Source organism: Sus scrofa, chromosome 14 (genome assembly GCF_000003025.6).
Source record: "Sus scrofa isolate TJ Tabasco breed Duroc chromosome 14, Sscrofa11.1, whole genome shotgun sequence".
NCBI classification, from domain to species: Eukaryota; Metazoa; Chordata; class Mammalia; order Artiodactyla; family Suidae; genus Sus; species Sus scrofa.
The window spans coordinates 113076899-113089402 of NC_010456.5; the positions used below are offsets into that span (position 1 = coordinate 113076899).

The 12504-nt window shown below is 50.2% G+C and overlaps 1 protein-coding gene across 1 annotated transcript; it reads left to right on the forward strand.

Moving 5' to 3' along the window:
* On the forward strand, nucleotides 5083–7636 carry HPS6 (HPS6, biogenesis of lysosomal organelles complex 2 subunit 3). The gene is given in 2 exon segments (NM_001098590.1): nucleotides 5083–6323; nucleotides 6326–7636. Coding segments are annotated over 2 exon segments (2409 nt in total). The 5' UTR covers nucleotides 5083–5163; the 3' UTR covers nucleotides 7575–7636.

Consider the following 12504-nt stretch of genomic DNA (forward strand, 5'->3'; position numbering starts at 1 on the left):
CCCAGTTGCACATATACATACATTCTCTTTCTCACATTCTCTTCCATCACATTCCATCACAAGTGACTAGACATAGTTCCCTGTGCTATACGGCAGGATTTCATTGCTTATCCACTCCAAACGCAATAATTTTCATCTACCAACCCGTAACTCCCAGTCCATCCCACTATCTCCCTGCTCCCCCTTGGCAAAGTCTGTTCTCCATGAGTTTGTTTCTTTTCTGTAGATGGGTTCATTTGTGCCATATACTCGATTCCAGATATAAGTGATATATGGTATTTGTCTTTCTCTGAATGAGCTCACTTAGTATAAAAATCTCTAGTTCCATCCATGTTGCTGCAATGGCATTATTTTGTTCTTTTTTCCTCTAATAAATATCATTTTTCCTTAGGAGAGCCTATATCTGAAACTATTCTATAACCCTTAACCATGTCCATCGACAGAGGAGTGGATCCAGAAGATGTGGTACATATACACAATGGAATATTACTCAGCCATTAAAAAGAACAAAATAGCAGCATGTTTTGCAACATGGATGGACCTAGAAACTATCATGCTAAGTGAACTCAGCCATACAATGAGAGACCAACATCCAATGCTTTCACTGACATGTGGAATCTGAAAAAAGGACAGACTGAACTTCTTTGCAGAACAGATGCTGACTCACAGACATTGAAAAACTTATGGTCTCCGGAGGAGACAGTTTGGGGATGGGGAGATGTGCCTGGGCTGTGGGATGGAAATCCTGTGAAATCAGATTGTTATGATCATTATACAACTACAGATGTGATAAATTCATTGGAGTAATAAAAAAAATGGAAAAAAAAAAAACTCTTAACCAAAAAGTTCCCTAAGTTATATCACACACAAACATGTGCCTACTCAAGCTTACTTGTTCTTTCACCAAACATCTATTGAAATCTTTCTTTGTTTCAGGCTCCACCCTATTTTTTATTTTTTATTTAATTTTTTTATTTTTTGTCTTTATTGCCATTTCTTGGGCAGCTCCGCAGCATATGGAGGTTCCCAGGCTAGGGGTCTAATCAGAGCTGTATCCACGGGCCTACACCATAGCTCATGGCAACACCGGATCCTTAACTCACTGAGCAAGGCCAGGGTTTGAACCCGCAACCTCATGGTTCCTGGTCAGATTCGTTAACCACTGAGCCACGACGGGAACTCCAGGCTCCACCCTAAAAGTAAGGCATAAGATAATGTACAACATAGTAAATATAATTATCAATGCTGTATGTTATGTATGAAACTTGCTAAGAGAATAAATCCTAAGGGTTTCATCAGAAGGAAAAAATCTTTCTATTTCTTTAATTTTGTATCTATATGAGATGATGGATATTCACTAAATTTATTGTTGTCATTTCATGATGTATGTAAGTCAAACCGTTGTGCTATATGCCTTATAGTTACACAGTGCTGTATGTCAGTTTTAGCTCTAAAACTGTAAGAAAAAAATTAAAGATACAGGCGTTCCTGTTGCGGCTCAGTGGCAATGAAAACCTGACTAGTATCCATGAGGATTTGGGTTGGATCCCTGACTCACTCAGTGGGTCAAGGATCCGTCATTACTGTGAGCTGTGGCATAGGGCTGCAATTGTAGCTCTGATTCGACCCCTAGCCTGGGAACTTTCATATGGTCTGGGTGCAGCCTTAAAAAGCAAAAAATAAATAAATAAATAAATAAAAGATAAAAATAAAAATACAATGGTGTCTGCACATATGCATGTTTTTGTACACTGTGCATGTGTGTATCCATCAGAAATATGGCTAAAAACACTCAAAAAATGTGTAATTTTAGGGAGTTCCCTTGTGGCCTAGTGGTTTGGATTCAGTGCTTTCACTGCTGTGGCCCAGGTTCAGCCCCTGGACTGGGAATCAAGATCCACATCAAGCTGCTGCATGCCATAGCTTAAAAAAAAAAAAAGTAGTTTTACACCATATTGGAAATAAACTATACTTCAATGTTTAAAATGCAGTTTTTGTTTTTCTTTTTTGTTTGTTTTTTTATGGCCACACCCTGGTATACGAAAGTTCCCAAGCCAGGGACTGAACCCAAGCCACAGCTGCAACCTACCTGGCAGCTGTGGCAATGCCGGATTCTTTTTTTTTTTTTTTTTTTTTTTTTTTTGTCTTTTGTTGTTGTTGTTGCTATTTCTTGGGCCGCTCCCATGGCATATGGAGGTTCCCAGGCTAGGGGTCGAATCGGAGCTGTAGCCACCAGCCTACGCCAGAGCCACAGCAACGCGGGATCCTAGCCGCGTCTGCAACCTACACCACAGCTCCCGGCAACGCCGGATCGTTAACCCACTGAGCAAGGGCAGGGATCGAACCCTCAACCTCATGGTTCCTAGTCGGATTCGTTAACCACTGCGCCACGACGGGAACTCCCCAATGCCGGATTCTTTAACCCACTGCTGGACCACAGATCCAAACTGCACCTTTGCAGGGACCCAAGGGGCTGCAAATTTTTAACCCATTGAGTTGTGGCAGGAACTCCAAATGTAGTCTTGTTTGTTTGTTTGTTTTTAAGTGAGGATACAATACTGAAAGCAATTTTATGGCAACTAGGAACAGCTGAAGAACGAGCAAATTTGGGAAGGAAAATGCTGTCTAGGACACGATGAGACCGAAATGTCTATGAGACATCTAATCGGAAATATTTAGTAGTCATTTGGATAACCTTTACTGGAACTCAGCAGAAGTATCTGGGTGATAGATAAATATTTGGAGCCATTGTCATAGTGGTAATGGTTCAAGCCACAGAGAGAGGAAGAAATGGCCTAGGAAGAGGGTTAAAAACAATAACAATAGGAAGTTACCTTTTGGCTGCAGTGGGCTGGGGATCCAGCATTAGCTGTAACAAGGGCTGCAGCTGCATTTTGGGTTAGATCCCTGGCATGAGGAAGCTCTTGCATGCTGTGGGCGTGGCCAAAACACCAAATATCATCATCATCATCATAAGGATTAAAAACAGAGAAAAAGGTCCAAAATGGATTTTTTTTCTTTTTTTTTTTTTTTGCTTTTCAGGGCCACACCCGCAGCATATGGAGGTTCCCAGGCTAGGGGTCCAATCAGAGCTTAGCTGCTGGCCTACACCACAGCAATATCAGATCCGAGCTGGATCTGCAACCTACACCACAGCTCAAGGCAACGGAGGATCCTTAACCCACTGAGTGAGGCCAAGGATTAAACCTGCAACCTCACGGTTCCTGGTCAGATTCGTTTCCGCTGCACCACAACAGGAACTCCCATAAGTGGAATTTAAAACCAGCATTTAAAGGATGGTAGTTAAGAACCTAACTAGAATACATGAGGATGGAGGTTCAATCACTGGCCTCCTTTAGTGGGTTAAGGATCTGGCCTGGCTGCAGGCTGCGGTGTAGATCAGAGATGCAGCTGGAATCTGGCCTTGCTGTGGCTGTGGCCTAGGCCAGCAGCTGCAGCTCTGATTAGACCCCCTAACCTGGGAACCCCTAGCCAGATGCAGCCCTAAAAAAAGAAAGAAAGAAAATGGTGGAACAAGAGAAATCAATGGCAAATAAAGTTCTGAAAATAGTATTTAAAAAGGAGGAAAACTGGCGTTCCTCTGGTGGCGCAGTGGAAACAAATCCGACTGGTATCCATGAGGATGTGGGTTCGATCCTTGGCCTTGCTTAGTGGGTTAAGGATCTGGCACTGCCATGAGCTGTGGTGTAGGCTGCACATGAGGCTCGGATACTGCCTTGCTGTGGCTGCGGTGTAGGCCAGCAGCTGTAGCTGACCCCTAGCCTGGGAACTTCCATATACCGCAGGTGAGGCCCTAAAAAAAATATAAGAATAAGAATAAAGAGGAAAATTAGAGGAGAAAGATGCTGCAGAAACCACAGGAGAGTCTTTCAATAGGAAGTTGTCAAATATCTCAAAGAGAAAAGGATATCAAAATGCCTTGAAAACTTCAGGAAAATCTACTTCAGATAAGCAGTGGTTTGGGAAATGCATGGAAGGAGAGAAGTTAGAGGCGACCAATGCTAGGTCTTTGCAAGACATTTGACTTTGAAAGGGAAAAAAGGGCATAATAGTGATAAAGGTTGGGGGAGAAGAGGATGAAAGAGTGACTTCCAAGACAGGAGAGATTGGAGAGTGTTTCCATGCTGAGAGCAAAAGGACAGAATGAGCCTGATGAAACAGGAAAGGATGCAGTTCTCAGAGAAGTTACGTGAGAGGGAGAGGCAAGGCTCATGACAGAAGGACTGGTCGTGGAGGGTGGAATACCACGGCACCCGAGAAAGAAGCCTGGGGTAGAAAGGACTCCTGCACGTCAATTTGTAGGTGTTGCTGGAGAGATTACACACAGACTCAGTGTCATTAAAGTATGCTGTAATTTTGTTTTCTAGCAAAATGTTATAGTTTGGGTGAACTGTTGACAAAGTGGTTTGGTGCGTTGGCGCTGGACCCAGATTGCCTGTAGTTGAAATTCCACTCTACCTCTATGGCTTAATAGCTGTGTGATCTGAGTCCATTTACTTTCTCTCTCTGTGCTTCGTTTTTCTTATCTGCAAAATGGGGGAGGGAGTCACACAATAAGTGCTATGGAAGTCCTAGCTATTATTTTTTTCAACTAGATTGTCATCTCCATGAAGTTGAGGTTTTCCCTTTTGTTCAGGGTTGTCTACTCAGAGCCTGGCATTTAATAGGTGCTTCATAAGAATTTCATGAATAAACTGGGGTGATAGTGGAAGGAAGGGAACCCTTGGGAGCTGGATGCTGAGCGGGCTGGAATCTCGATTCCTGAGTCAGACTCTGGGCCACTCCGCGGCTTCCCGGGGCCTAGGGCAGCGGGGCGACACCCCGGATCTCAGATCGCCCCGAGGGCTGGCAAGGTCGGAGGCGCTGAGACTTTGTGTGCCCGGAAGGCTCCACCCCCAGAGGGGCTCCCGCGACTCCGCCCCTAGTGGGCGGTGTTGCGCCCGCGGGGCGTAAACAAGGGCACGTCCCTTAGCTCGCCTGGAGGCGCAAGGCTGGGCGTGGCCGACTCTGAGCCGGGCCTTGGCTCATCCACCAGGGACGGAAGTCAGCCCAGCTCTCGACCTCCCGCGGGAACCCGGGACTAAGAGCCGGGCCTCGCCCCGCGGGGTGGCAGGCCTGGGCGTGTTTCTGAGCGGCGGCACCATGAAGCGTGTGGGGACTCTGCGCCTGCTCTCGGAGCTAAGCAACTTCAGCGGCGCGGCCCGGCTCCGGGAGTTGCTGGCCGCCGACGCAACCGTCCGAGTCCGTTGCAGCCCGGACGGCCGCCACCTGCTGTTGCTGCGACCCCCGGGGGCGCCGGCCCCGCAGCTATTGGTTGCGGTGCGTGGACCCGGCACGGAGCTGGAACGTGCCTGGCCCGCTGGCCAGCCCTCACCAATAGACGCCTTCTTCCTGCAGTGGCCGTCTCGACCAGCGCTGGTTCTGGTGTGGGAGAGTGGCCTAGCCGAGGTGTGGAGCGCCGGGGTGGGCCCTGGCTGGCGGCTGTTGCAGAGCACTGAGCTGTGTCCCAGCGGTGGAGCCCGTGTGGTGGCCGTGGCGGCGCCCAGGGGCCGCCTGGTGTGGTGTGAGGAGCGTGAGGCCGGTGCTAAGGGAGGGGTAGAACCTCCCCCAGTGGCTTTCAGCCACTCTGTGTGTGTCCGCACCCTGGAACCCAGCGGGGAGGCTGGCACCAATCTGGGCCGCACGCATGTCCTGCTGAACCACTGCCCGCCTTTTGGGCTGCTGGCCTCCCGCAAGGACCTCTTCCTGGTGCCCACTGCCACCACCTGGCCTGGCGTGGGCCACGTTCTACTCATCTGGAGGCCAGGCAAGGGCACTGTGGTGGTAGCTGCCCCATGTCTTGGCCTCTCCCACAGTAAAAGCTTGAATCCTGGACGAGGGGACACATGGGACTTCAGGACCCTGCTCCGAGGCCTTCCTGGGCTGCTGTCCCCCAGGCAGTCACTGACTGTACATACCTGGGCCCCAGCTCCCCAGGGCCTGCTATGGCTTGACTTCAGCGGCGCCGTGAGCCTGGTGCAGCCACACGGTGGTACCCGGGCTGTTGGCACCCTGCAGGAGGCACCTACTGGCCTGGCAGGATCTGCAGCACTGGGCACATTTCAAGGCACTGTGGCGTGTGCACTGGGCTCCACATTGGAACTGCTGGACATGGGCAGCGGGCAGCTGCTGGAGAGGAAGATCCTAAGTACAGACCGAGTATATTTGCTGGAACCCCCAGCCCCTGGCATGGAGGATGAGGAAGAGCTGGAGACCCGAGGTGGTCTTCGTTTGCTTTCAGCCTTGGGTCTCTTTCGAGTAAGCTGGAAGCCCCACAGGGGCTTGAGCTGCCTTCGGCTGAAGGTCTGGTGTTTGAGGAAGCCTGTGAGTACTACCAGCGGCGGAGCCTGCGGGGTGCCCAGCTCACCCCAGAGGAGCTGAGACACAGTAGCACATTCCGGGCACCTCAGGCCCTGGCCTCCATCCTCCAGGGCCACGTGTCCCCATCTACACTGTTGACCACACTGAGGGCTGAGCTTCGGGATTACCGGGGCTTGGAGCAGCTCAAAGCCCAGCTGGTGGCTGGGGATGAGGAGGAGGCTGGCTGGACTGAGCTAGCAGAGCACGAAGTGGCACGGCTGCTGAAGACTGAGCTGGTGGGAGACCAGTTGGCCCAACTCAACACCATTTTCCAAGCCCTCCCTACAGCGGCCTGGGGTGCCATCCTTAGGGCCCTGCAGCTCCAGCCAGATGAGAATGGCAGGCTGAGGTCCCAAGCTCCCCCTGATGTGTGGAAGAAAGTACTAGGGGGTACAGCAGCTGGGAAGGAACCACCCAATGGGATACTACCCCTGTTTGAACTCCTGTGCCAATGCCTGTGCCGGCTGGAGCCGCAGTGGCTCCCACCTTTTGTGGAACTGGCACAGCAGCAGGGCGGGCCTGGCTGGGGGGCAGGAGGCCCAGGGCTGCCCCTCTACCGCCGAGCCCTGGCAGTGCTAGGTGAGGAGGGGACTCGGCCAGAGGCACTGGAGCTAGACCTGCTCTTGGGCAGTGGGCGGCCCAAAGCTGTGCTCCAAGCTGTGGGGCAGCTAGTGCAAAAGGAACAGTGGGAGCGGGCTCTAGAGGCTGGTCTGGCCCTCAGCCCCTCCAGCCCCCTGCTTCGAAGTGAGATCTTCAAACTGCTGTTGGCCGAGTTTGCCCGGCACCGCCGGCTTGATGCTCACCTCCCCCTTCTTTGCCGCCTGTGCCCACCAGACCTAGCTCCAGCCGAGCTCCTGCTGCTCTTGCGGACACACCTCTCAGATGAGGCGGAACCCCCCACCCCATTCCCTGAGCCTGGGGCAGAGACCCCTCTCACTGTGGGCTTGCTCAGGGCCCTCCTGGAACAGACTGGGACTCACGGACGGCCTTCTGGCCCAGTTCTAAGCCTATATGAGGACATTTTATGGGACCCAGGCACTCCACCCCCCACCCCACCTCGGGGACCTATGTCAGCTCTCCAGGCATCAGACCACCCGGGCCTGGAGGTCTGGGCGTCATCTGGGCAGGGCCTCTGTGTGACTGACACAAGCTAAAAATAGCTTCTAGGACATAGTGATCAGAGAAAGGTGCCTCATAGCTGGAGGGGGCCAGGGTGGGATCTGTGTGTGCAATACCCTCTCTCTTCTGGAGCAATTAAAAAAAAATATATATATATATATATATATGTTAAATATTGTGGTGTAATAATGCTTGGCCTTTGTCCTCAGCTTTCTGTTTTTGTCCTGACTCAAAGTTCCCAAACCCTTGGAACTTCCTGAGTGATAGAAGTGTCTTTGTTACAACAAGCTCCCCTCCCCTTTTGTTTTTCTTTTTAGGGCCACACCTGCAGCATATGGAAATTCCCAGGCCAGGGGTCAAATAGTTGCAGCTGCTGGCCTACACCACAGCCACAGCAATGCCAAATCCCAGCCGTATCTGTGACTTACACTGCAGCTTGTGACAACACCGGATCCTTAACCCACTAAGCAAGGCCAGAGATCAAACCCGCATCCTCATGGATAGTAGTTGGGTTCATAACCTGCTGGGCCACAACTCCATAACAAGCCCCTTTAGATTAAACATGCGTTTGAAGTAACTGAAAATGGGGACCTCTGGCCTCAGGATGGAGCTAGTCACCAGAAAAACCAAGTGATGAGAGGGTTGGAATTTTCAGCCCCATCCTTGACTTCCTGGGAGGGGAGTGGGGCTAGAGGTCAAGGTCTATACAAACTCCTGAACAGGGAAATTTGATGTGTTTCTGGCTTGGTGAACACATTAAGGTGCTGGGCAGGTGATGCACCCAGAGAGGGCATGGGAGCCCCCCCGCCAAACACACACACACATCATGCCTTGCCCTATGCATCTCTTCCATCTGGCTGTTGTTTCCCTTTTTTTTTTTTTTTTTTTTTTTTTTAAATCTTTTTAGGGCTGCACCCACAGCATATGGAGGTTCCCAGGCTAGGGATCAAATCAGAGCTACAGCTGCCAGCCTATGCCACAACTATAGCAACGCAGGATTGGAGCCTCGTCTGCAACCTACACCACAGTTCATGGCAATGCCAGATCCTTAACCCACTGAGTGAGGCCAGGATCGAACCCACAACCTTATGGTTCCTGTCAGATTCGTTTCCGCTGTGCCACGACGGGAACTCCTGGCTATTGTTTCCTTTAATAAACCTGTAAATATAAGTATTTTCCAGGGTTCTGTGAGCCATTCTATCAAGCTATCAAAACAATTTATAGCATGGGAACTCCCAATTTATAGCTGGATGGTCAGAAGTACCAGTAACTTATGGCTGGTATTTGAAGTGAGGGCAGTCTTCTGGGATTGAGCCCTTTACCTTGCCGTCTGAGCTAACTCCAGCTAGTTGGTGTCAGCGAGTTGACTTATAGGACATCCAGTTGGTGTCTGCAGAGAATTGGTTATTGGTATTGGAAAACATTCCAGAAATGCACACACAATCTGTTTTTGAACGGCTGAGGGTTTCATATAGAGTTGGTTAAGAGGGAGTGGTTGAATCTGAATCTTTTTTTTTTTTGTCTTTTTTTTTTTTGCCATTTCTTGGGCCACTCCCGCAGCATATGGAGGTTCCCTGGCTAGGGGTCGAATCGGCGCCGTAGCCACCGGCCTACACCAGAGCCACAGCAACGCGGGATCCGAGCCGCGTCTGCAACCTACACCACAGCTCATGGCAACGCTGGATCGTTAACCCACTGAGCAAGGGCAGGAATCGAACCCACAACCTCATGGTTCCTAGTCGGATTCGTTAACCACTGCGCCACGACGGGAACTCCCTGAATCTGAATCTTTTGGCTAAAGTAACCGCTTCCAATAATGAAAATAATATTTATGAGCACTTGAGATGGGCCAGGCACTCTGCTGGTTTTGTTGTTGTTGTTTTGCCACCCCACATCACATGGAGTTCTCTGCCTAGGGACCAGATCTGAGCTGCAGTTAAAACTTACAATCTACACCACAGCTGCAGCAATGCCAGCTCCTTAACCCACCATGCCGGGGCGGGGATCTAACCTGCCTCTCAGCACTCCAGAGACACCTGCCAATCCTCTTGGATCATGGCAGGAGCTCCTGCTGGTCCTTAAATAATCACTCTTTGGGAGTTCCTGTCGTGGGCTCAGTGGTTAACAAATCGACTCTGAACCATGAGTTTGCGGGTTTGATCCCTGGCATTGCTCAGTAGGTTAAGGATCCGGCGTTGCCGTGAGCTGTGGTGTAGGTCAACAGCTGTAGCTCCAATTATATGCCTAGCTTGGGAACCTTCATATGCCTTGGGTGCGGCCCTCAACAAAAATAAGGGGAGTTTCCATCATGGTGCAGTGGTTGACGAATCCGACTAGGAACCATGAGGTTGTGGGTTCGATCCCTGCCCTTGCTCATTGGGTTAACGATCCATCATTGCCGTGAGCTGTGTCTCTGGCATAGGCTGGTGGCTATAGCTCCGATTCCACCTCTAGCCTGGGAATCTCCATATGCCGCGAGAGCGGCCCAAGAAATGGCAAAAAGACCAAAAACAAACAAAAAAAAAGAAATATCACTTGATCAGATTTCCCGTGGTCGCACAGCAGAAATGAATCCAACTAGGAACCATGAGGTTGTGGGTTTGATCCCTGGCCTGGCTCACTGGGTTAAGGATCAGGCGTTGCCATGAGCTGTGTCATAGGTCATAGACATGGCTCGGATCTGGCGTTGCTGTGGCTGTGGCATAGGCTGGAGGCTGTAGCTCCGGTTAGACCTGGGAACCTCCATATGATGAGGGTGCGGCCCTAAAAAGATTAAAAAAAAAAAAAAAGGAAGAAAGAAGGAAAGATTACTTGATCAAGTTCAGTCAACTTGAAAGCAGAAACTCTGAACTTCCTAGGTTGTCTGGTTAAGGATCCAGTATTGTCAGCGCTGTGGCTTGGGTCACTGTTGTTGCTTGGATTCTGTCCCTGGCCCAAGAACTTCTGCATGCCATAGGCATGCCAGAAAGAAAGAAAGAAAGAAAAAGAAAGAAAGAAAGAAAGAAAGAAAGAAAGAAAGAAAGAAAGAAAGAAAGAAAGAAAGGGGCAACTCTAAGATCTGAACCACCTCATTGTACAGTCCAGTAGCTGCTACCTGCTTGGGCTTGAATGCACTGCTTAGTCCTGGCTCCATGCTGGCTTCTCTAGCCTGTTGTGAGGAGGGAAATCTGCAGAGGTGCAGACTTTCTTCTCCCAAGACTCTTCTGTCCCTGAGTAAGAACTGCTAGGCCATGGGCCCATGTTTGTCTCCCCCAGGATTCCTGGGGCAGCCATTGGTTAAGAGAAAGATTTACCACAAATAGAAGAGCTTAGTACCCTTAGAACCCTACAACCCTGTGGCTTAGTAAGAGTTACTGGAGTAGGGTTGCCTGGAGGTTGACTCCCTAAGCCAAGAAATAAGAGCATCTCCAGCACAGATGTCTGTTCCTCTGGATTTAGTTAATAGGACGACCTTCGTAGAAGCCTTGGCCCTCTGCCCACTTCTATCTACATGACCCTTCAGCCTGGTTCTGGGTCTAGGGTAGCACCTTGGACACTCAGCATCCTCCTGGGCCCCTAGCTATCCCTTATCCAAGACTTGGGCCCAAGTTGAAGACTACCACTCAGCTTTATCCTCGACTAGAATGTGCAGCTTGGGTTCTGCTCAGCCTCATCCTGGACTTAAGGTAGCCCTTAGTCTCATATGGGATAGGAACAGTTGCTCATTCTTGGGGAAGGGGGACAGACCTTCCGCCTCATGAAGGTCCTGAGATAGTTCATGTGCACAGCCAAGACCCAGGATGGTTCCTCAGTCTCATGAAAGTCTAGGGACTACTACTTGACTTCATCCAGAACTTGGGTGGCTCTTATCCTGGCCCTTAAGCCAGGTTGTCTACCAAAACCAGGAGTCAAGCTACTGGCCCCGAAGATCTGTATCCTCTAAAACTAGGGATAGATCTTCCCTTGGCCTCCAACTCAGCCCCCTTCCTGGTTTGGGAGAGGCTCCTCCTCCTCTTCTTGGTCTAGAGTCTGGGTCCATTATGGCCCCTCAGTGGGAAGCTGGGGATAGACAAAAGCAGAACTCTGCTTCCTGTTCATGATCCTGTTGAATCATGGCTGTTTCTTGTCAGCCCGAGACTGGCTTGAGCCTCTTTCTGTGCTGAAGGGGGATGAATTGTACTCACTGAGTCCCTGGGAACACGGGCAAAAGAAAGGGGCCAGGTTTTTCCTCAGAATTGTTTTGCTCAAAGAATTTCCTAAGGGCCACCTACAAGTAGGGCCTCCAGGTGGGGAGCCATGTAGCCTGGCAGCTCTGAGGGGAGCAGGTAGACTTGGACTGGAACTTTCACCTACTCTTACAGACATGGTGCTTGATTGCTCTTGTCCTTGCTCATGCCACACCTCCATTGTGGGTGGGGAAGCCCAAGTGAGAACTGCTCTGCCAAGCAAATCCTGAAGCTCCTCTACCCACCTACATAGCCGAGGAGTCCAATCCCTTTTTTTTTTTTTTTTTTTTTTTTTTGCATTTTAGGGCCACACATGCTGCATATGTTAGTTCCCAGGCTAAGGGTCAAACCAGAGCTACAGCTGCTGGCCTATACCACAGCCACAGCAACATGGGATCCAAGCCATGTCTGCAACCTACACCACAGCTCACAGCAATGATGGATCCTTGACCTACTAGGTGAGAACAGAGATTGAACAGGCATTCTCATTTCCTTTGCACCACAACGGGGACTCCCCAGTGCTTCCTTTTTTTATCTCCCTAATGGTTCACCCATATTCCCAGCCCCAGCTCCATACTTAGCCTCTTCATTAGAGGATTCATTGTTTGGACCCAGAATGGGGCCACAGTTTCCATGCTGCCCAATCTTGGATCATAGGACTGCAACAACCAAGTCTTCTCCAGTCTGCAAAGGCCAGAGATAAAAGCCCACTCCCTTCTCTGCATGTGGCCTGTGGAAATTGACCCGGTGGCCAGGGTAG